Here is a 25,956-nt window from a genome sequence, read left to right on the forward strand (position 1 = left end):
ACCTGCTACCGGTTTTGGGTTAGTAATGCTAAATTTGCATGACCACAAAATCGCATTGACGGAAACGATGAAAAAAACACACTGACACTAAATGTAGCATATGTCAAAGTTATTGAAACTCATCAAACAGAAAAAGAATGGAGCCTTGAATTCTGTAGGTCACCTGCACCGAAAGAATGAAAATTGTGGTCACCATTCGGTATAAACGTTTGAACTGAGAATAATATTTTCCGTTGTGTAGTTCAAACATGTCGCCCTACGAGGTCATCTGTTCACATACACGAAAACCACGGCACATTAGTAACAGCCCCTAAAGCAACTCCACTGAAATTGAATTAAAAGATGACAGATATTTAGCGTTACGAATACAACTCCATATAGTAATTTTCAACGAACGAATTCAAACGACACAATTTGAGTATAACTTGAAGCCATTGTCATAGGCTTAAGCAAGGAGGTTTAATCAACCTCCTTGGCTTAAGTAGCATTAAAAAGAACATCCGTATTACTTCCGCACTGTTGACCAATCAGCAAATTGCTTGGCAGCGATTATCTCCAAGCAGATGTTGGGAGGGAAGACCGTGGTATTCTCTCATCAGTTTTCTGACCCACAGTCCCCACAACAGGACGTTGAGATCTTTCCTCCCAATATCTGCTTGATCATTGAACAGAACTAGTACGGTGTTTCTTTTCTCCTCCTCATGCATTTCTGAGTGAGTGACCTTGCCTGAAGTGATCTAATCCACTTCCCATGCGCAAATCCCCTTGCACAATAGCTGTTTACTGTGAGCAATATGTCCACTCGTCGTTAGGCCGGTTTGACAGCATTTTACGTCGCCCTTTTGCTCAACCAATCAAGGACACAGAAACGTTTACAGTATTAAGGAGGCATGTCTGTCGTCACAGAGAGCTGACGATTTGAATACGATAACGAACTTGTTTTCAACATCGACATTTGAGGACACTGGAAGAATCTCCATTTCGTAACAGAGACGTGGGCAACACAGCGACACCAGGACAACAACGACAACAAACTTTCTGACTTTTTTGTGATTTCGAAGTTGGATAAACGGTCCGTCGGAGAGATCATCGTAAGTTGGTCCACTGTAGGTCTCCTTTTTTTTTAGTTATTAAAAAAATATCAATGAATTATGCAAAAAAAGTATATTTTTTGCCTGAGGAGTTAGCTAACCACAAAGTACCAGATTACCGACGTGTCCTCGTGCCCTTTGGGCCATTTTTGCTCTAATGTTCTATTCAAAAATCAAATTCCAGGAGTCAGGTAGAGACAAGCTTTGTCTGGGGACCTTCACCTCAACACCACAGGAAAGGCTAATCCGCGGTCTGGGGTGCCCATGGAGGTATGCATTGTGACTTACACAAAGTAATCCTCCCCGGGCCCCATAGGCGACAGACAGTTATGCATTTCATGGCATGATATGATCATGGCTATTCAAAATTTAATGCCACTTCTATCATAATAGGTCCATGAAAAAATGAGTTGAAGAAAAGTAAAGGTATTTGTCTTCTTGAGACTGAAATATCTGAGTTTGTTGTTCAGGTTTGTATGGGTGACTGAGTTGATTTCAAGATGGCCTTGGAAGTCCGCCAGAAGCAAAAATCAGTTCCCCTGATCTACTTCCAATTACTGTGTGAAGCACACCTGTACATGAGAAGAAATGTTTTTATAGATTACATGCATATTCCTCTCTGAACGTTTGTCATTCCCTCTGTTATAGATGCTTGGATGAAGTGAGGTGTCATATTACAGCCAGTTGGATTCAGAGACGAATAAGTGATGTGTTGAATGAAGGTTTTGTAGACTATTTTCCCATCAACTAAAAGAAACGAAACTTGACACAGTTGTTTATCAACTCAGTGTACTAATTTTAGTTTCTCTTAGTTCATCAGCAGGAAACAGGCTACATAACCTCTAATCAACACAGCGCGTATTTAGGACCCTGATGGCCACTCTTAATTCAACCCTAACTTTACCCCACTCCAGCAACGATAAGAAAAAAACTGATTAGAGTTCAGAAATTGAAATATGGCCAGTAGAGATAGGCACTTTGATAAGTGTGCAGTTTTAGACTCCTGCAGTAACTGCATGTAAGTGGAAATCTTAGCACTGCTCTTTGCCTCTGCTGGACATCGAATACATTTGTACTATCAAAAAGGGGGCGGCCATCTTGAAATCAGCTCAGTCGCTTATAAAAGTCTGAACAACCAATTGAGATATTTCAGTCACAAGAAAATGCTTTTACCTTCGTGCCGAATTTCAACTCATTCCATATGAAACATTACACCTGATATAATACAAATGGTATAATTTTTGCAATTTTTTGACTCACCCTCGTATTTCCTAAAGTATGGTAGGGAATAGTTTTGTCTTGAGACCTTCAACTGAAGAGACCAATATCCGTTGACCTATCATGGCCATTGAGGTACTAAGTAGTGTAAGTAATTCCCGCCAAAGACGAAACCTCTCGTCTCTGTACATACACACCCGATAGTCAGCTACCCTTTGTCTTTATTATCAATTTAGCCTTCATTTGTACGACAATTTATAGGGATATCTGGACGCTCATAAATCAGCCTTCGCATTTTAAATGCCTTTACTTCCAATCTTTTGCGAAATCTGGCAAATGCAGATGATGTTTTGAAAGAATTGATCGTTTTTGCGACCTCTGTTGTTGTTTAAAACTGACAGGTTTTAGGCCACGCCCATGTCTCGCGACCACCATGTCACAGCCATTAACTTTGTTATTTACGACCTATCTCCAACCATCCTGACTCCTAGACGTAGACATTAGACTCCCTCTGACTGATTTCCAACCGAATGTCAAAGTACGATCTGAAATTGTGCGCACCTGTTGAGCTTAAGTGTAAAGTGCATATTTGTCGGCTGGACTTGTTGTTGTTCTTTGTGACCTTACCCACCTTTCTGCGTCTCTGTCTAGTGGTGCACGTTCTTTTTAATTGAAAGAGGTGGAACAGAAAAAAAACATAAATCATAACATAGAAGCACACACAACCTATACATTCATTATCTGCTTGGAGAATGGACATATGGAGATTCAAATTTAGTAGCCAGATTGAAGATTTTTATACAATCTCAATTTGCGTATTGGCTATTGGCATTCCTATAAGAAATCAATAAGTGGGTTTATCAAGTTTATTATGGTAGATCCTTTACTCATTCCGTTGCACTCCTACTACAATCCCGGGCCAAGGACACATCTCAAACTACTCTATCTAATGATACAAAATTGTTCGCCTTTTGTATGTGTAAAGTGACATGCGTTCGGTTAACAATATAATGAATAGTTGTAGGCTTTGCGGGACGGGGTAGGGTGGGTGTGCTAGCGATAACTACAAAGGTAAACCAGGTGTGGGTGGCATTTACTTGGGTTATGGTATTTGAATAAACTTTATTGCTCAACAATCGTACATGGTACAGTGTAAGGCATTGAATTAACAATACTACAAGGCTAATCTACCCTACAATTCTAACTACAAAATATTATCGATAACAGTATATAGGTTACAATATAGTCATGTATGGGTAATTCTGTCTCGCTTTTGGAATGATTATCTTCGCCGAGTACTTGTACCCGGAGAAGATTATGTTTTCGGTTGAAAAATATGTTTGGTGGGTCTGAATGTATGTCAGGAGCATAACTCAAGAAAGCTTCAATGGATCTTTATGATTTTTGGTAGGTGTGAAGTGGTTGTGCAAAGGAAAGTCAAGTTCGAAAATGGTTCACCTTGCGTTTTTCAACAGTACTGCAGCAGACTTTACATTTTTGTGTGTTTGCATGTAGGCAAAAAAAGTGACGGAAACGTTGATGGATCTTCATGATTTTTTGCAGGTGTGTAGATGTTGAGAAAACGGGGGTCAAGTTCAAGAATGGTTGCCCTGGTATTTTCCGTTGGTACTGCAGCGGGCTTTGTGTGGATGTGCATTTGTATGTCGCCAGCATAACTCAAGAAGCTGTTAATGGATCCGTATGATATTCAGTGGATGGGTAGGGTTTACAGAAAGGAAGGTCAAGTTCGATAATGGGCATTCTAGCGGGTACCTAAGGTACTGCAGCGGAGCTTCAAAATTTAGGGGCATATTTTCTGAAAGTGCTATGGTCATGATTTTTGTGTGGTAGATAGTTGATGCCACAGAAAGTAAGTTCTGTAAATTTTTGCTCCCTAGCGGCTTGTTAAGAACTGCAGTGGGTGTTTTTGTTTTGACATTCGGACATGAATAACTTGAGAAGGGGTCGACAGATCGTCGTGATGTTTGGTATGTAGAGAGCTCAGATTGTGCTTTACATTATCAATGACTAATTTTGCAAATCAGGAGCTAATTTGCATAATTAGTAAAGAAAGTTTGTTAACCTACTACATTTCAATGAGCCATGGGACAGTGTCAGGTCATGTAAACAAATGGTCTTGCATAAACGTACATGTAGGTCAAATAAATAAACTATTCTCTAAGCAGAGGTGTGGGTCCTGCTGGTTTAACGCGTTCAGTTTAGGCATTTTTGTTCAACACGGTTGGCGACATAACGAAAAAGGGACAAAATAGAAAGCCTGACAAAAGCACCTAAAAACACCTAAAAAAAACGTCAACAACCAGCCAAATTTATTCTATTCATATATATTGACTGTACTATTTCATCATCACTTTCAACTTACAACACTGCAATATCTAACCTTTGTGGCCCATATAATATCAACATACTCATATATTTTCATGACCAGTTATAACATATATCAGCACACTCTACACAATCATATACTAGTCCTGTACCACCGAATGATTTTTAACCATATCTAGACTGGACTCATTCGCCCCATCATAACTTCCAAATGGTATGGTGCATGATCAAATTTGCAGGGGGTGATAAGCACGTAAATATTAATCACTCTCCATGATAAGCCTTGATTATTTGGCGAAGATAATGTGTTCGTGGAACTCTAGTTTATATAGAAACTGACCTATGTATGTGGATATATGGATATGTAAGACTTGATACTAGCAATCTACGTTTCCTTGCATTTTGAAACAGCGACATCACCCGGCAAAGAAATGTACTGCATGTAACGAAGTTCGCGGGAATCAGACATAGAAAATGTCTCAGATCTCAAATCCTCGTTTATACGCGGTCTTTTCGTTGTGTTAGTTATGATTTAAAACCCCGGGGAACCATGTTGGCGGGTAATTAAACTACGGCAGCAGCTTGTTCGTGTGTTTAACAGACGTACAATCACCCCGACCAATCGATCGCTTTGAAACTCAGATTCGAATCAGCCATGACCCGACAAATCGCTTTCCAAGTTACCTTAACGACTTAATCTGACAAAATAAACTCGCCAGTGAGATGCTGGAAGGTGCCAGCTTTAAAAAGACGTTTTCAGATTGACAATGTTGGCACTTTGGAAGTGATAGAAAGTGACCGCGATTTAACGTTTTGAAAAAAATAGTTTCTACTACTACTACGTTAAATCGCGGTCACTCTCGGTCAATGGCCTTGGTTACCTTTACGCAAGCTGACTTCAGACCCATGACCCTAAGTAACTCCTGTATACATCATCCATCACTGTCACTGTTTGTGCCACCAGGTGTCCTCCTAGCCTCCGTTGCAGGCTCCTTCCGGCTCTTTTCATTTTCTAAGTTCCAGTTTTACTATTACATTTTTTTCTTGTTGTTGGCCGGGAAGCCAGCAATTAAAAAAAATGTAATAGTATAAAAACAATAACTTGAAAAAGAAAACAGCCGGGAGGAGTCTGCATCGGAGGCTAGTGTCCTCCCACCAAACAATTGCAAAGACAGGTGTCCTCCACCAAACAAAGCGTTTAATCATATAAACACTGTGACATTTTATCATGACCTTCTAGATTCAAAATAACAAGTCGAGGTCACAAACTTCTCAAGATGTCAACACCTGGATATCTGAAGTGTGCATACCTCTGGAATTACGTATATTGCAGTAGTAGATTTAGATTGAATTAAACCAAGGAGGTTTTATATAAAACCTCCTTGATTAAACGTTTTGAACCTCCAAACTTTGAAAAATAGATCTTTGAAAGTCACACAAACTCTAGTTTCTTCTTCACATAAATTTTGTTCCATGGGAGTTGCATAAGCCAGAATCCATGGCTGTAGCATTCTTGTTGTCTGCAATGTTTGTTGTCAGTTTGTTCGCAATGCCTGCGGTCTGGACACTGCGATGGCAGATAGCATTGCAATGCAAATGTGACTCATATAACATGAATTTCGGACAACTCGTTGACTCAGACATAATGTTGTACCGACCCAACACTTGACAGTCCTTTTATTTATTAAGTCCGGAATGCAGACTGTTGCCAGGGTCCACACAGGTTCTCCGGCACTAGGGCTAACATGCCCCCAAGGAAAGTTTGCCTCCGCCCGGCCCACTATGGAAGGTCCTTTATCAATACGGCTATTGCCTGAATTCAGGCAGGCAAAACCTAGTCTCCAAGCAGACCCAACGGTTGCAAAGACCGTGTCCTACTGGCAGAAGGAGTCTTTATTGCAGCCCGACGGTGCCTGACAACTTCTCTGGCTGACTGGAGCTTCTCTGGCTAGCTTGTACGATTTTGGCACCGTGGAGATCTGCTTGCCGGAGATTAGGCAAAACCACCGGAGTGGGGTTAGTTCGCCCGGCGGGGATAGAAGCTTGCAGTGCCGACGAAACTAAACCTACAGCCCTGGTAGAGACTGGTGACTAGGTTACCATAAAATCTTCCCAGTTGACAGTTTGTAACTTTTATGACAACCCTTGCCCACATACTGGTGACGCATCGGTCCGCTTCTTTTGTTTGTAAATACCTGTGTGGCGCCGTGGCTTGGGGATGATGATGACAGATGGTGTCGTGATCAGCAACCCTTGGCCCTGAGATATATGTCACACTTTCGTTACTTAGGAGAAAAGAAACCGACAAACAGAGAGAAAGCGAAAGAAAACAGACCGACGGAAAGACGAAAGAGAAAAGGATAAATAAAGGGGGGTCATGAGAAAAGATATAGAAAGAGAAAGGAAGATAGAGACAGAGAAACACAGATAGATAGAGGCAGAGAGAGACACAGAGAGAGACAGAGAGAGAGAGAGAGAGAGATACAGAGAGAGAGAGAGAGAGAGAGAGACAGACAGACAATGGAAAAATCTCAATTCACGACATAAATCTAGATTTCCGCATTAATGTGGCTGACATAACCGATGTGATGTTTAAAAACTTTTGTCCCAATTTTTGTCCCGAAGACTGCTTAAGGGAACAAGATACCTTCTCTGCATTACAATGAGCACCCCTCACCTGTGATTAAAACTTTAGATTCCTCAAGATTCCTTATCGATCGGACTTCAGAGATACAGAAGATGACATGACGCTTAGTTTGGGATTAATCAGAATCCGCTCACGCCGAAGGGGAATGGTAACGCTTGGTTAGAAGATGAGATTCTGATAGGCAGATGAAGCGAAGATTACTGAGGATCTCATTACAACTAAGCCTAAGGGTTAAGCATTATCCAAATTACTTCTGTCCTTGTTTAACTATGGAAACACATAGATTGGATCAATTATACAAGGCTTAGGTGTTGGTAGGTTTTCTATGCGTACATGGGGGCAAACATGGTGATCAATCGTTTCCCAGAACTATTGTAGATCAAGAGGGGAACATATTTTTATCGAGTGTGGAAGGTCTCTGATTCTTAGATACAATGTACAAAACAGAACTTGGAGAGAGATTTGCAAGTCATAGTAGGTGCGACAGGCTGCTCAGTGTTTATGGAATCCATTCTTCTTTAGAACTATAGGAGAAGGGGAACCAGTAAACACAGTTGTTAGCTTAAACCAAAACTTGGAGACAGATATAGCACATCATCGGAAACTAACATGTGTAAGGAGAAGCATACTTTAAGCACGTAGAAGAACCCATCACACGGCCCAGAGCGTTCTTTTTTTCAATCTGCGTTATGCCAGGTGGTATCTCTTATTAATTCAATTTCATTTTGTTTGAGATCTACCACCTTAGTGTAAGGAATGACATAACATGGAACTATCACCATTTTCAAGGTGTCAACCCAGGTTTTGTACCATTCATATCGGGAAAGACCTCTACTCTTTTAGTTAAGTGGTGTAGTGGGATCTCTAACGTGCACATCAGAATATCAGTATCAAGAAAAGATACTAGTAGTCTTAGTTGACACGCTTGAGTGTTTTTTTGGTTTATGTAAGCCTGGGCATCTTGAAGCGTGTTCCTGGTTGTCATCATGCCGCCTATTCCTATTTCCCATAGCAACAGCAGGAATGAATAGACTCGGCACAAACCGGTCGGAAACTTGAGTTTGGTCAATCATATCCCCATTATTTCTTTGTAATTACCATTGTGCTATAACCCATTGTAAATCGTGTTCATGACCCTTAAGATTAAGATGACACCTCATTTGTGGTGATCTTTTGAACATTATTATGACCATCATAGTGTCACCATCGTAGATCTGTCACACTATGACATAAGCAGTATCTGTTGAGTCTAATTGTGAAAAATCGTTATGCAGTGCCGACGAAACCAAACCTACAGCCCTGGTAGAGACTGGTGACCAGGTTACTATAAAGCCTTCCCAATTGACAGTTTGTAACTTTTATTACGACCCTTGCCCACATGCTGATGACACATCGGTCCGCTCCTTTTGTTTGTAAATACCTGTGTGGCGCCGTGGCTTGGGGTTGATGATGACAAATGGCTTCGTGATCAGCAACCTTTGGCACACTTTCGTTACTTAGGAGAAAAGAAACCGACAAACAGAGAGAAAGGGAAAGAAAACAGACCGACGGAAAGACGAAAGAGAGAGGTCGTGAGAAAAGAGACATAGAAAGAGAAAGGAAGAGAGAGACAGAGAGAGAGAGACAAACAGAGACAGAGAGACAGAGAGACACAGACAGCCTCTGGTAGAGACTGGTGACCAGGTTACCATAAATCCGTCCCAATTGACAGTTTGTAACTTTTATTACAACCGGAATGTATTTTCGGAAGTTTTATTACAACCCTTGCGCACATGCTGGTGACACATCGGTCCGCTTCTGTTGTTTGTAAATACCTGTGTCACAGTTTGTGGTGCCGAGGCTTGGGGTTGATGATGACAAATGGCTTCGTGATCAGCAACCTCTGGCACACTTTCGTTACTTAGGAGAAAAGAAACCGACAAACAGAGCGAAAGGGAAAGAAAAGAGACCGACGGAAAGACGAAAGAGAAAAAGATAAATAAAGGGAGGGTTGTGAGAAAAGATATAGAAAGAGAAAGGAAGAGAGAGACAGAGAAACACAGATAGATAGAGGCAGAGAGAGACACAGAGAGAGACAGAGAGAGAGAGAGAGAGAGAGAGAGATACAGAGAGAGAGAAAGAGAGAGAGAGAGAGAGAGAGAGAGAGAGAGAGAGAGAGAGAGAGAGAGAGAGAGAGAGAGAGAGAGAGAGAGAGACAGAATGGAACAATCTCAATTCACGACATAACGTTAAATCTAAATTTCCACATTCATGTGCCTGACATAACCGGTGTGATGTTTTCAAACTTCCCAAAGTTTTGTTACGAAGACTGCTTAAGGGAACAAGATACTGTATCTGCATTACAATGAGCACCCCTCACCTGTGATTAAAACTTTAAATTCCTGAAGATTCCTTATCGATCGGACTTCAGAGATACAGAAGATGACATGACGCTTAGTTTGGGATTAATCAGAATCCGCTCACGCCGAAGGGGAATGGTAACGCTTGGTTAGAAGATGAGATTCTGATAGGCAGATGAAGCGAAGATTACTGAGGATCTCATTACAACTAAGCCTAAGGGTTAAGCATTATCCAAATGACTTCTGTCCTTGTTTAACTATGGAAACACATAGATTGGATCAATTATACAAGGCTTAGGTGTTGGTAGGTTTTCTATGCGTACATGGGGGCAAACATGGTGATCAATCGTTTCCCAGAACTATTGTAGATCAAGAGGGGAACTTATTTCTATGGAGTATGGAAGGTCCAAGCTTTAATGTAGCTTTTGGATGCGGAATTTGGAGATAGAATAGGAAGTCATTGTAGGTGCGATAGGCTACTAAGTGTTTATGAAATCCTTTCTTATTTAGAACTATTGGAGAAGGGGAACCATTAAACACGGTTGGTTACTCTTTATTGTTAGTGTAAACCAGAGCTTGGAGACAGAGATCTGCCATATAAGTAGAAGGAATGACATAACAGGGGACTATCACCATTTTCAAGATGTCAACCCAGAAATTAAACCAGACTGTGAGATATTGTACCATTCATTGGGGAAGGACCTGCTTTTCTTATCGATAAGTGATGTAGTGGGATCTCTAACGTGCGCATCAGAATATCAGTATCAAGAAAGGATACTAGTAGTCTTAGTTGACACGCTTGAGTGTTTTTTTGGTTTATGTAAGCCTGGGCATCTTGAAGCGTGTTCCTGGTTGTCATCATGCCGCCTATTCCTATTTCCCATAGCAACAGCAGGAATAAACAGACTCGGCACAAACCGGTCGGAAACTCGAGTTTGGTCGATCATATCTCCATCGTTTCTTTGTAATTACCATTGTGTATAAACCATTGTAAATCGTGTTCATGACCCTTTAAACTAAGATGACACCTCATTTTCGTGATCTTTTGAAAAGTATTATGACCTTCGTTGATCTGCCATATGATAACGTGAGCAGTATGTGTGGTGTCTAATCGTGAAAAAAAAAAGTTAAACTTACCCGAATTTTTGATACTCTCTGATCTGACTGGAAATAATAGAATTTAAAAGGATTATAACTTCGGTCTCAAAAGAAACCCTCTTCATACTTCAAACTGGAAGCAATAAGAGGTCACAGTTTTAAACTCAAGATTCCACTGGCTAAGAACAAAATTGGAGAACAGTCATTTAGTTTCAGGACTGTAAAAGACTGGAACTCCTTTCCATAGCTTGAGGTTGAAACTAAAACTGTTAATGAGTTTAAGACCAGATTGGTCAGTCCAAAAGGGGAAAAAATTACAATGCGTGAGAACTGCAAGAGCGAAAACCGGGATTTTACATGCCTGAAGCTGCCGTCTTTCCCAAAGACGGTATTCAGGTATTCTTTTAAAAGCAGAAGAGTTCATAAACTACAAAAGTTTGACACAGTTTTTGTCCTCATGGTGACCTGTCCCCTTTTCACCGGGTCTCTTTAAACCAGATCGTCTTTGCGCGTCGCTGATTGGTGGAAAAAGCTGTTCACCTGGTCAATTTAAATCCCATCATTTTCGTGGTCCGCGTATTTACCGAAATACGCAAAATACACGTACGAAATATAGATGAAATCTACCGTAATATAGTATGATTTGATGAGTTAACACCACAGGCTGCTATATGCCGGCATGAAATAATATATTTGTAGCCCTGGCGAAAGAAAAAGACAGAAAATACTTGGCGATCCCGGCCCGGGCCGCCGCGTCATGTTTGTTACCATACGCCATGGTGGTCGGTTTAGTGGTTTCTGGGTTATTTACACACAAAAGGAGTGGTGAAATCTACCGAAATACCATATGATTTGAGTGGGGTTAGCTTGCCTGTCAATAAGATTTTTTTCACAGTGGTAGATTTCAACAATCTTCATGTGTATTTTGTAAGTGTATTTCGTGTATTTCGCGTATTTCGGCAAATACACGGACCCTTATTTTGCGCACGTCGTTGACTGTTGGAAAAAAACCTGTTCAGCTGTTGGTGAAGTGGATAAATGTGCACGGCAACTGGAAGGAATCCGCAGTCAGACAACTTCTTGACAGAGCGTAAGTCGAGCCGTCAAACCCGCCCGTACCGCGCCCAGTAGCCAAGACACAGGCCACAAGTCGACTTTATTCACCCGAAAGGAACCAAAAAGGTACCTAATTATTTGTATATACTCTTTTATATCGGTTTTTGTTTTAATTTCAGCAGTATAATGCCATATTTTTGACTCGCAGGCAAGTTTTACTGTCAAGGCCGTGGTGTCTGGCTGCTAGCATATTAATCAAGCACTCTGTACTTGTTGGGAGCGCTGATCTGGCGCTGTTCAGAGCTAACTAATAACCGAAGCCTTGTTGCAATTCTCATAACGAAGTCCGTTTTCAGTACTTTTGAATAAGGGCTAATTTTTGCCCACCTGGCGAAGTCTGTGAACGCATGGTTGCACCAAGCAAGGGCGCCAAATCAAGCAGAAAACTCTGTTAGACAGTTGGGTTTTGCGTCGTAAATTTGAAGGTACAGAGTTCAGACAATGACGGTTACCTTTAAGCTATGTCCTATTTCTTTTTATAGCAACGTTACATTGACTTTTTGGATATCGTGTACATACCAGTAGTGTGTTCTTTGAAATGCTTCGCGCGCTCCTCTCGGCGTGTGCACCTGAGTAACAAAAGGCATTCCCGGAATTAAGAAAAGATCTGCGGGCCAGACTGAAATACCTACCGATCTTTCTGGACAATTACCGGTACCATACAACACATAAGTACGGATTTTCTAGCCGTCTTAGGGGCGTTTTCATAGGATTGAATCCCGACGTTTTTGTCGTTCGTTTGGGGCGTCGGGCCCGGGTGTTGTCTCCCGAAGGCGACTCCGGGGGCTAAACGTGATAGCAATTTTCTTTCGAGTCCATTCGAATCTGTTTGTGGGCGTTTGGCTGATTAAGTATTTGTCGAAGTTTGACGCGAAATCTCCACCGAATGCTGTGTGCCATTCTGGTTGGTGTGAAGACAACCTTTGGTTCTTTTAAAAAGCGTTGCTTGTCTGAACATACCACAACGTGCGGTGAAGGTGACAAAGTTGAAACAAGTGTTTTCCGTACAAACTGAACTGCGCAAATCTGACAGGTAGTAGTTCTGTTGAATTTTCAAATCGCGTTTCAAAGCATCTTACTAAGAAAACGTCAGTTCAGGCCAGATTTTAGACTTTGTAAAGTGGACCTTGGGCCTTCATAGCCTACCGATTTCCCCAGTCACGACATTCAAAATTTAAGCAGACGTTTGCTCTACATTTTCTTTATGCTTGTGTATCTTTATTTCACGTCTACTAAGTAAGTTTTATCAAAATGAAGTCCACAGCTGGCAAATGTGCGCCAACCCGCGGTAATCCTATGCTATATAGCTGCCGACAGACAACTTCTGTACATTCCGACAGGTGCCCATGATAAACCGATAGGGATCAAAGGTCCATCGGCCTTGTCCCAAATTGGCGTTCGGCAGGTGCTGCCGTGCTCATAAATCTGACAGCTTCTAGAGTTGATAGTCCCCTACTCTTTTCGTTAAGTGTTGACGGGTTCTTAACACAATGCCGGGACGGCCGTTGGTGACTCAGTATGTAGCACAGTTGTGTAGCACTGAGGATGGAAAAAAATGCAAAAAAATCTAACTTTACCAAGATTTCCCAGGCTCCCCAGGACCCAACATTACTACCATTGAGACGTGTCGCCTTAACCTCGACTCACTGCGACTGACACAAGCGCATCTACAGTGGAGTGATTTCCATCACTCAATGCGAGACAAAAATGATTTAAAAGCAACTTTTGTCCCATCTTCTGTACCATAAGGTCAGCTTGACACGGCCATTGACCTGATAACACTAGTAGGCCCAGTTTAATAGCCCTCCAATTATCTACGCCTCATGAGCTCACTAACTGAGGCGAAGAATACACGATGTTGTCTGACTAGGTAGCACCTGATGTCGATAAAACGTAGGAAAATTATATCACGATGAAACCAATTGTCAACAAAAACTCATCGAAAAAAAAAAAAAAGAAAGACCGAAAGGAACGAACGGGGTAGATATCAGAACACTGTTGGTTTTATCGATGGCACCTTCAGAAAAAAAACCCACAAACTATGACGGATCTAGAAAAATAGTACCTCCGAACAAATCTAACCCTTCTCATCAAACTTAAGCATTAAACAGAAACGCGCTGAACTGTTCTAATGCAGAGATCAGATCGACCTCGTTACCTGCAGTAACCTGTAATTACAAAGATATGTCCGGTCTCTTTATCTTCCATGGTCCACTGAAAACTTACAATACCCGTCAATCCGGAATTCAGCAATTGTCACGCAAAAAAATTCTGTGCAGAATCAGTGAGTACTGTCGCAACTTGTCAAACATGCAAATTAACATATTGTCTTGAGGAATCTTCGCAACTGCGTTCAGACCACACGCACTATGATGTTTAAACCCTGACAAGAACGCAAATAGTTTAAGCAGGATCTACCATTGGCCTGGTCAGATCCAAATCGCGAAGTCGGATATGACCGGGGTCTGCTGCATTCTTACAGCGAACTAAACACCTGCATATAAACGATTGGATGAACCTAACATTACATGTATCACATGGCGCCCAGGGCAATGACCTTTACCGTATGTAGACAAGGACGTTATAACCTCTCTATAACCTCCGCAGTATACATAAATCAGTGCCAGTTGCATTGTTTGGCGATAATTGGTGTCAACACGCTCTATTACATCTATCAGACACATCTGCAAAGACAAAGTATCGCTTGCGGTTATGTGACTAATCTCTCGCACATCTCAATAAGGCATTTTCAGTCCCCTTGTTCTGTGCAGATAGCGAAATGATGCAGACTCTGTCTTTCCAGTGTTGTAGAAGGAAACGAGAACTGCCAATCACTTTATAGCAACCGCGTCTCTGAATAGCCTCTATAGCAGGCTCTCTGGGCAATTTTTGCTCTTGCTGATGACTTATTTTTGTACTGGGTCGTTTGTGCAGCCGGCCTGTAACCATTACCGGGCCTATTGGTTACAGTCCAGCTGCACAAACAACCCAATACAAAATAAGTCATCAGCAAAAACCTACAAATAACTCAAAAAGCAAAAAATTCTGTCGGCGTATCGGCTCCTCACGCCCACTTGCGGCCACACAGCACAGTTTACACATGGATGCCTCTCACATGCGACTTTCTACCCAGTCTTCAAGAGTTTGGGCCGCACTAGATTTCGTACCCGCGTCCTCAGTTGGGTTAAGGCGGCCCAGGAAGTATTATTCTGTACATATATGATTATACTCTGTAACTATCGATAGCCTTGTCGCACCACGATGAAACTTCACACAGTTTTAGAACTACTTAAAACACATTGAATAAAGGTGACTTAAGTTTCTCTACTGCTGGATTTTGGGTTAGAAATACACATTTTGGTTAAAGAAAACGTGTATTTTATGGATTTATGCGCGCAGGCGGTAACACCACCTTTCATCATAATATTTAGCAAGGAAAGAGCTAACCCCATATAAATCATTTTTGTCCGAGGCTATTTTGTTTAAAATGACGAATACATTGTTTCTTTGGGTCAGAAACATCAGAAACAGCTATTTTGCAGTCATTTTTTATTGAAAATTCGCCCGAGTTAAAAATAGGTAAAATCTATGCAAAATAGCCTCGGACAATTTTGATAAGAAAGGGATAATAAGTTACATTTGATTACTCAAAAGCTGAATTCTGTTGTTTTGAGCTGCGCGTAATTGCGTAAAAGTCATAACCAAAGTCCCACACAAGCAGCTCGTTGTCTCCCGCGTAATCCAACACCTGTGACGTAAGGGCCGTTCCATTCGAACACCGTATCGAATATATAGAACCTCCCGTTCTATTTGGAACACCGCCGTCAAAACAGCGCTAGTAGGACTCGGCGCGGCTCATGCAACATTTGTGGAGGAGACAACTTCCAAATCATTTGATTGAAACATTTAGAATGCAATACAATCCAAATCCTGGCCTATAAAACAATTTTGTGCTTATACGTACACCTGAGATGATACATATGATTGTGTTGTGTAATAGACCTTGCGCTCCCCGAAATGCTCCGTAGTGGAACATTTCGAACCATGTTCGAGTTCGGCCGCGCCGCTGGCCAGGCACGCGGCCGGAACTCGAACACGAATTTTCGAGCCTGGGCTGCCTTAACCCAACAGAGTCATAGACCCCCGGGGGTCGCGGAGAAATACTGTTTTGCGACCTTGTCCCAGTCACCTGGTCGACCAATCACCGCGCAGCACAGAACCGCAATCATCACACCACAGCTGTGTACCCCCAGGTCATATCACCTACGACAGGTTATTATCTGAAGCCATCGGAACAGGAAAAAAAACATCACCTGTTCATGAAACATCTTCTTACTAATGAGCAGAGTGCCCGAAAGTCCTAGGCTTTACAGGATTCTTCTTGGGATTGAAAGAATTTCACAGATTGGCACAACAAAAGGGTGTTATTATTCTCCTGAAACTTCTGTAAGCTGGCCAAAACTTGTATTAGGCCATAATGCACTCGGGCGTATCAACTCAAGTCCCCGCTCATCTTAATCTATCGTCGTATATGACTGTTCTATCTTAGCCTCTACCAGGCTTCCGTCCTATCGCTGGGAAAATAGTAGAAATCAGCCGAGGTACTCCGCTATACAGGGTAGGTCCGCTATACAGTAAAGTTCCATTTATCGAAATGTAACTTTACTGTATAGCGGACCTACCCTGCATAGCGGAGTACCTCGGCTGATTTCTACTATTTTCCCAGCAATAGGACGGAAGCCTGGTAGAGGCTAGTTCTATCTGCCATTGAAGAGGAAGGCAATCAGAGATGGCAGCCTCCTTCTTTTTACCCATACTCAGGACCCTTCGAGTGCCAAACAAGCAGTACCGAGAACGTATGGCAGCGCTGCGATTTTGTAACATCTATAACGTTACATAACTCACAACAGTGTCGGGGCGATACAAAGTACACTGACAGTTGCAATTTGTCTTTTGTTTACAGTCAATCGTCAACAACTAAACCATGTCACTTCTGAGGTACTGCACCCTGGGGGCGCTGCTGCTCCACCTGGCCATGGGCGCCGGTGGTAAGTCTCGTCTGGTATTGACGTCATTAAGGAATATTCCATTCAGCAAGTTCTGGGGCGGTCGACACTTTTGTAACTGCAATTTGCTTACGACATGTAAAACTTATCGACAAAAAACGTAATTTTAAGACTATTCAATCTCTAAAACTGGATATATTTACTTCCGGACGTTTCAAGTGACATCTCTTCTTCAGCGTCACCACAAACCTAAAGCTGTAGATTTGTTTTGGGAGATACTTATGTATTTGTGAACGCGTCAACATGTTCTACTTACTGCCGTTGCTTTTTCCACATTACATCTTTAAATTATCAATCTAAAATGTGTTAAATCCTTATTTTCAGACGCTGACAAGTGGGACTACGCCCCGGGTCGATATGGTAAGTAGACTTTGTGTATGCTTGGTTACGCACGCCCCCTGGCGGAAACTGTTGAATCTGCATTAGGCTGTAGAGAAAAGAGGGTCATTTTCAGACTTTGTCCCTATGTTTAAGTGAAGTTTAACCCCTAAGAACGATAATTTGATTTACACTTCAACCGATGAAAAATTGAAACCCTAGAAGCAGCAGTACAGCAGGTCAGGCCTGACTACTAGATGACTTCTCCCGGGAAATAACACACCAATATATGACGCACTATGTCTATCTATAGAGAGTTAGTTCCGAGTTATAACCTTATGAATACATGTCGTTCTTGCTGCTTAGGTCCTGAGAACTGGGGTACCCTTGCGCCTGAGTTCTGCGGCGGCAAGGCCCAGTCCCCCATCGACCTCGTGTACCGCGACACCGTGAAACAGACCTATCCAGCCTTCACCTTCACCGGCTACAACACCGTGCCTGGCAACGTCAACTTCACCATGTCCAACAATGGCCACGCATGTAAGTTAACGCTTAAGTTTGTGTTTATCGCAGGTTGCAATGTAAGAACAAATCTTGTGTATTCAATCAAAGGATGTATTTTGAGATACCAGGAGAAGGAAATTGTCATTCCTTTGTAATAAGACCATCTATTCCAACAATTTCTATGTACTAATCAGCAAGAGAAGTCGGGCCCTGTATATGAACTTGCTTGGTGTAGTCCTAGAAGTGATTTACTATGTACATAACTATGTTCGTAAATACGTCTGTGAGCGGCAAAATTTGAGGGACAATGTGCTTTCAAGTTCATCTACACATCAATTCAACCATTCATTTCATTCGCTCGGGCATCCGTTCGTTCTTTCATTCGTTCTCTGCTCACTTTCAGTTGGAGTAGGGTTCGACTCGTCCAGCGCCTACACTGTTGGTGGTGGCGGTCTGCCCGGGAACAACTACAAACTGGCCCAGTTCCACTTCCACTGGAGCTTCCTGGACAACCTGTACGCCGGGTCCGAGCACGTCGTCAACGGAGAGATCTACCCTGCTGAGGTAGGCAAAATCACTAAAATATCTCTACCCCTGAGGCGTCGCCAAAATAGAATATAAATCTGGATATTCCAAAGGGAACAGTCCTTGTAGGAGACTACCAGTGTATTCTTAACCTCATCATATTATGGTCAATAAGTACATTTTATTTCCCAAGAACATGTTTTAGAAGTTTGAACCCAGTAACAGACCAATCACGAAGTGCACTCTTTTTGTAGAGGCTTGTGAACCAATGCAAGTTTTTCCAGGCTCAGAAGCAAAAAAAAAAGCACGAAGCAATAGTTCCAAAATAACAATAGTTCGGGAATGGCTCAAAGTCACACCACTGTATCTGTTTATCATGTCTATTGCTATATCTATTTTTCTATCTGGCAATAACGTCGTTTTGCCCTGTTCCACACAGTTGCATCTTGTCCACTGGAACGCCGACCAACACACTGACCTGGTTGATGCCGCCTTTGGTAACTCCACCAACCACGCCTCACTCGCCGTGCTCGGGTTCTTCCTGGAGGTAAGACACTGCGATGGTCCCTGATGATGATGATGATGAAGATTTTATTCAGTAAGAAGCTCGCGGATTATGTTACAACATAATCCGAATTCCGTTCTTAGTAGAAAAGTGTTTCAACATACAATCTTGTTACAATTCCAATGATCAAAATATCATTACATTTCGAAAAACTTTGCACAGTAAAATCCAAACTTTCTTAAATCAAGTTAGCCACGTCGAGACATTATCACGTATGACATTACGTGAAGAGAATGAGAACAATATAATACATATGATATATAATACAATAAAAACAGTACTGTTTTTATAGTGCTGATGGTACTACCGATTGAGTGCCTTGTTATAGAGCCGAATAGCAGTGTGCAGAAAGGAGTTGCTCAGCCTCTTAGTGCGGGCTTTCGGAACGCTTATTGAGCTACAGTTTCTGAGAGTCCCGTGGCTCCTGTTCTCGTGGGTGGCACCAAGTCGTGTAGGGGATGGTCCTCACGGAGCATGCGTTGAAACAGGTGCACTGCTGCTTCTTCCCTCCTCCCTAGACGTGAGACAGCATCTTAGTCTGTGTAGCGATAAGACATCTCTGTAGTATGTGGGGTAGCGTGACTGCAGAATCAAAATACAAGATCATAAAGAATACAATCAGTAACACTGGTCAGTCAAGATATGGAAAGTAATATTTTCACTTCTCTGCACAAAGTTGGAAGTCCAGCATTCGAGTTTTTCATATCACTGAATGTACAGTCAACCTTGACATGTAGAAACATAACGTTACATGGTTTGTTTGTCAGAATGCACACCGTTACATGTATGAAGATATTCAAAGTTTACTGTCACCTTAGATCGAACGTTTCCCTTTGTTTATCTTTCTGTAGCTATGCAACGTGGACAACCCTGCTTTTGAACCGATGCTGAAGTCCATCGCCAATGTCAGCCAAAGTGGTGAGAAATACTTTCAATAATAACGTTGTTATTTCGTATGATTAAGGCGGCGTTCCATATATAGAATTCTAGAATTATATGTTTGTGGCTCCGTCATTTGAGCAAATAGTCTTCTTTTGGTTAATATTTTGCCACTGATATGAAGATCTTAGATGATATAACCTTTGTGGAGTTGGAGTAGGCATCTTTCAAATTTCTTAAACATAAATATCTAAAGAATTTATACTTCGCTTTACTTTCTTTCTTGACTTGCTATGATAGGAAATAAAACATTACAACCGAGATCATAGATAAGGTTTAGCGTAAGTAAAATTAGTGTATTGAAGGAAAAACGTTAATCTTTCAACAGGAACGAGCTATAAGATGTCGAGCTCGGACAGGTTCAATCTGGACAGTCTTCTGCCCGCCGACCGTACAAACTTCTTCCGCTACAACGGCAGCCTCACCACTCCCACATGCAACGAGGTCGTCACCTGGACCGTCTTCAAGGACACCATCTCCATCTCAAGGAAGCAGGTGAGAGCAGAACTTTAAATCGTCCTTGAAGACCCCCCTCCTTTAGCATGTGGTCACTGTCATGAAGCTGCCAATGAACGGGCACATACGTCGTAAAACGCCATGTCGCAAAGTGCTTTGTCGTAAAACAGGGTGATTTTTGCAGGCCCGAGGCTATTGGCAGGATGATGCTGTCAACAGTGGAAAATGCCTAAGGCTAATGGCAGGACGATCCTGCCAGCAGTACAAAAAATTGCACTGCATACAGGACGATCCTGCCAGCAGTGCAAAAATTTGCACTGCATACAGGATGATCCTGCCAGCAGTACAAAAATTTGCACTGCATACAGGATCGTCCTGTATGCAGTGCAAATTTTTGTACTGCTGGCAGGATCGTCCTGTATGCAGTGCAAATTTTTGCACTGCTGGCAGGATCGTCCTTTTTTTCGATGCATTTTCGCAACCAATCAGAAGCTAGCATATGTAATTGCTACGGTAACAGCAGATATCAAGTGTTTCAAGATGTCGGCCATCATCACAGCGAATCTACGGACCTACCAGGTGATATCAGCGCGATCCGATCGGATCCGGCGAACGCATGAGCTGGAAACCGGGCAATTTTAATTTCAGAATTTCAGCTAGGCTTAACCTATTCATGGGGCATATTTCGGATCGTGATTATAGTCATGTTTTATCTCAAATATCATCGATGCTAGGTGCCAAATTTCTGACATGCTCCTGGGTACTGATACTCCCATCCGAGCCCTCTATTAATTGAGCTGAACTACTAGTTAACGTACAACGTACAAATAACAGCCGTTTCGTTATCACAACTGACTCTTTTTTTATGCTGAAATTTTTGAATCAGTCGAATCGACAGCTTGAGAAACGCACTTTTAATAGAACTTATTAGAAGGAATCCACCCCCCTCCCACTGGATCCTAATGTCAATTGTTCAATAAATCCCATGACTTCACCAGACAGGTGTGGTTGTGCTCTATTATTACGAGTCATGTCTTGTTTACTGCTCGCCTCTTGGTACTCATTCAGTAACAGGGCGGCCTGGAAATCCGCCCAGTTAGAAAACTTATCTCCAGCCTTCATGTTCCTCGCTGAGTCCTTTCGCGCGGGCAATATTTTTGCGAGCTCTGATTGGCTGAAAATTTTTCCTGTCAGCAGTAGAAATTTTTGCACTGCATACAGGATGATCCTGTATGCAGTAGAAATTTTTGCACTGCATACAGGATGATCCTGTCAGGAGTAGAAATTTTTGCACGGCATACAGGATCATCCTGACAGCAGTGCAGATTTTTCTACTGCTGACAGGATCATCCTGTATGCAGTGCAAAAATTTCTACTGCATACAGGATCATCCTGACAGTAGCCACAACCTGGAAAAATTTGTACTGTTGACAGGATGATCCTGTCAGAACTGCAAATTTTTCTATCGGAATCATCCTGCCAATAGCCACTTTTTTTTTGTAGTACGTTCGCATCAAATTCATGGGATGTCTTTCAGAGTCAAGTTTGTGCAGTCTGAATAAACTTGATCAAACATACGTGATGTTGAAAAACACAACAATGAAAACAAAACAACAGCCATAATCAGAGATAGCTAGATATAGCTACAGTCACCCACACTGCATTGTTCAAGTCTTTTTTCTATAGAAAGTCCTTTTCTTCAGATAACAACAAGAAAAGATAATGCCAAGACAAAACTTTTTACAGTATATACGCAAACACAACCACCTTAGAAGACTAGTATCTGAGTCTGTCAATCTTATTCACCCTTCGGTGTTTTCCCTCCCCACAGTTGACCAAGTTCCTCAACAACGTCTACTACAAACCCCTTCCCAACACCGCTGCCGATAAAATGGAGGGTAACTACCGCCCTCCCCAGGCCCTCAACGGGCGTACGGTCTATCGGTCCTTCGATGACGTCAGCCTAAACGCCACCCCAATGCCGCCTCCAAAAAGGACCACTGGCGCCGCCTCGCGGTTCGTGCCGGGACTGCTGTCTCTCGCTCTGGCAGCTGTGATCGTCGCCATCTTCAAGTGATTCCATCGAAAAGGACGGCGCATAACATTCCCCATCTCCAAGCAGATGTTAGGATGGAAGATCTCAACGTTCTCCCCCTATCTCTTCCCTTCAATGTTCAATCCCTTTTCTCTCTGACCTGTGACTTCAGAAAAAACGGGGCCACGTCTTAGAAAACGTTACGACTTTCCCATCTAACACTTGCTTGGAGATGACTATTTTCTCAGGGTTTGAAATTGAGACTTTGTTTTAGATGACTCAATACATCTTTAACCGCTTAAGGACCAATCTGGCCTGTTTTGTTCGAAATGATTTGTTTAAAAAGTGAAATATTACACCCTCCGGTGTTTGATATCTCCCAGTTGTAAACAACCAAACGCGTGGCATGAAGTTGTGATGTATTTCCACGACTGAGTTCATGTTTGTTTTGCAGTTGATATAGCTTAACTATCTTACAGGCCATCAATCTAGATCTTCGGTGAATACATTCATGAAGAACCATAGCATTTCAACCGTAAGCTTTGTTGTGGGTTTAACATCTATCTTACTCATTTGTAATCAGAATGGATTCTAACTTACATTTCTTATGAATATAACAGGTATTAGCTTTGAAGAAAATGATAACAAAATGACTTTTATATGAGTGGAGTACTATTGTGATATGAGTGGTATATGGTTTTACTGACAAAAAATAGGGTAGGGCGAGGCTTTTCTAGTTCTATAATTTGAAATTTGATACGAATCCTATGGATAATGAATTACGGATATGTCCTTCAATTAACGTTTTGTATGTGGATTATTCTTACTGTTGGCATTGTTCTGTGAACAGGTGATCTAATGTTTGATTGTTTGGTGTGTGTGTGTGTGTAATTTATATGGAATAAAGGAGTTTTTTCTATATATCTTGCCTTCGCATCAATCTTTTATGATATCAGAATTGTGTCCTATTCACGATAGACTGACGTGGTGAACGGTAATGACCACATCTCCTCTTAGCAGATGAATAAAATGGTAAAGAATTAAAAACAAGCCCTGGGCTATCAAGACAAGGTACGATATGTGCAAGAATACACACACACACACCCTCATGAACAAAGATTAAAGAAAAAGAACTTTATTGCACGACTATTGTACATGGCACAAAGTATGGCAAGAATTCTTAAGCATAATGCAAAATAGAAGTATAAATGTCATTACGTATCACTTAGGAACATAAAGGATCATGTTTTATACTAGGGGGCAGAAGAAGGTACATCTTCAGAATCTGGCCGAAATTTGTGATTTTAATATTTCGACCTGTAATTGACCCCTAAAGGAGATGGCTCTATTTTCTCATAGGCAGGATTTATCCATGAGACAGAATAATGTCCTGATGCCATTCTGGTCTTCTGGCTGAAGCTCTTTAAAATACATGTACCCGAGTTGTCGTACCCAAAAACCTGACAAATCCAACTTTGCCGTGGAGGTAAAGACCTTAGGTTTGTATCTAGTTAAATGTGTTTTTAATTGATAGGCCTCAGCTGTCTCCCGCATGCAACGGTATCCGTATAAAAATACAGGGTTTATTACAGGGTTTTATGAGTAATCATATTCAAAAATGAAGAGACTGACGCTGGTAAGAAGATAACCTCCTTGTCTGAGGTGAAATCATTAATTGACAAGGAAAATCCAGACTGACATATCCAGACAATCCGATATGATCTATGTACCAATCTTGACTATTTGTACCTGTAAATACAAGTGAGTCGTCTATTGCACTGTGAGGACATCTGGCGGAAAAAAAGAAAATTACAGCCAAAATAGTATTTCTGACTATCAAGGAGTGACATATCAGATCTCTCTGCTCATCTTTATGACTGATTTTTCTCTATAGGGGGAAGTGCTAACCTCTAAAAAACTGCACACCATAATACAATAGGATGTTAACTCGTCATTTGTCGGTCATCCCGTTTGGTTGAAGTTATAACAAACAGTGCGATGTTTACGTAACTGCAATCTTGTAAATGAACTGAAAAAAATTACATGGCAACTTCCGCGTTTAACCATCCAACATGGCAGATAATGCTTACGTCATAGTCACGTGATTGACAACATCCTGTACACTGTTTTGAATTTGCCTCTGGAACACCGCAGGACACAATAAGCTTGGAACTGACTTTCATATCGCCTACCTTTTACCAGAGGGCATCTCGTTCGTCAAACATAATGTCTGCAGGGTAAAGGAGACTGTTGTACCATCGAGTCAATAACATGTAGTGAAGTTAATTTCACAGTGGTTAGGTACTTTCCTTCGCTAGTAAATTTCATACTGATTTACAAATGTAAAAAGGGCCATTGAAAAGAAAAGATGTTGTTGGGCTATGTCCTTTGTCAAATATTTTCCGGTCGCATTTTACCATTTCTTGTGATCAAGAAAGGCTGTAAAACCATCTCATCAGTTTCTGTGTTTTATTATTTTCCATTAAAGTATGTGAACGTTATCCTTATCAAACGCTGTAATAATCGAGGTTGTATATTTGGTAAACTACCCATGTTCTGGCTGGTAGTTTTGATGATCTAGATTTTATTCTTAGATTTTATTGGCAGAAGTTTGATTGTGCAACCGGGAATGGATATCAAGGGGCGTCATGCAGTTCCTTTTATTGATGATTAAGTTTTATTGATAGCATTTATCGATGATAAGTTTTTATTACGCATCGGGGAATCATTTGAACAGCCTAATTCGAGCTTACCTTTTTAATAACCTCAATACATTGCCTAATACTTGCCATTTGTATTACGTTATTATTTGACATGGAAAATACCTTATAGATGAATGTGGCTGAATTCGATTTGTCTCTTTGAATGTTCAAACTCCAGATCCATCACTGACTTATTTTAGCTTAAATCATCAATAACGTAAGTACATGTATTGATGATAACCATTTGTATTAATGTTATTATTTGATACGAAAATACCTTGAAAAATGAAGCTGAATTTTATTTTCCCTTGAAAATACCCGAAAATTCATTGAAAATAAATGAAGCTGAATCTTATTTTTCATGAAAACTCTATATATCTATTTCTGTTGATTTTGCTTGTATGATTTTGCACTGTGGTGCTCAAATGGCCCTATAACCCATCATCTTGCGTCTGGGCTGCTACAGTTATCGTTACAGACATGCTGTTCTTCTTAACAGGTAGAAGATTACTTAACGGTCAAAGGAAGCTATCAAGGAGCTCACATCAGGCACAAGGCATTGAAAAGTCTCCTTTACCACTTTCATCTTAAGCAAAACTGGAGACTTCAAGGAAGTCTCACGCCACGTCCCGTGCTTCTGGGCGGTGATAGATTGGTTTTGGCTTTGTGTGATCGTGTTTTGTAAGAGTTGAGTGGTGTGGATGAGAAGCCCGGGGATGAACTAACCCCACCGACAGAGGAAGGAGTAAAGCCGTCGGGGTGTGCGATAACCCGCCCGGCGCCACAGGTGATAATACCGCCGACAACATGAGTAAGTTTGCCGGGAATGTCAGCTAGGAGAGTGTGTATGTGTGTTAGGCTTTCCCAACGTGATTGCGTGTACAACATCTATTCACGTTATGAACTCAAAATCCACTCAAAACATGTGCCTACGGCATTTTCGACACTGGTTCTCCCGTCTTCCTTACCTTTCTGACCCAATCGCTGTGGA

General features: G+C 41.6%; 1 protein-coding gene across 1 annotated transcript; it reads left to right on the top strand.

The window, feature by feature from the left end:
• The first annotated feature begins 11,779 nt into the window (after positions 1-11,779).
• Positions 11,780-23,184, top strand: LOC136443077 (carbonic anhydrase 1-like). The gene is made up of 9 exons (XM_066440143.1): positions 11,780-11,921; positions 16,819-16,903; positions 17,246-17,281; positions 17,606-17,779; positions 18,147-18,307; positions 18,708-18,815; positions 19,685-19,751; positions 20,101-20,267; positions 22,060-23,184. The coding sequence occupies exons 2-9, from the start codon at positions 16,840-16,842 to the stop codon at positions 22,303-22,305; spliced, it is 1,023 nt and encodes a 340-aa protein (XP_066296240.1). The 5' UTR covers positions 11,780-11,921; positions 16,819-16,839; the 3' UTR covers positions 22,306-23,184.
• The last annotated feature ends 2,772 nt before the right edge of the window (positions 23,185-25,956 follow it).

Source organism: Branchiostoma lanceolatum, chromosome 10, assembly GCF_035083965.1.
Source record: "Branchiostoma lanceolatum isolate klBraLanc5 chromosome 10, klBraLanc5.hap2, whole genome shotgun sequence".
Taxonomy (NCBI): domain Eukaryota; kingdom Metazoa; phylum Chordata; class Leptocardii; order Amphioxiformes; family Branchiostomatidae; genus Branchiostoma; species Branchiostoma lanceolatum.

Excerpts from the sequence above, each read along its gene's own strand:
- LOC136443077 (XM_066440143.1), top strand. The coding sequence starts at position 16,840 with ATGTCACTTCTGAGGTACTGCACCCTGGGGGCGCTGCTGCTCCACCTG. Across the intron at positions 17,282-17,605 it reads CTACGCCCCGGGTCGATATG|GTCCTGAGAACTGGGGTACC; the intron begins GTAAGTAGACTT and ends CTTGCTGCTTAG. Across the intron at positions 18,816-19,684 it reads TGCTCGGGTTCTTCCTGGAG|CTATGCAACGTGGACAACCC; the intron begins GTAAGACACTGC and ends ATCTTTCTGTAG.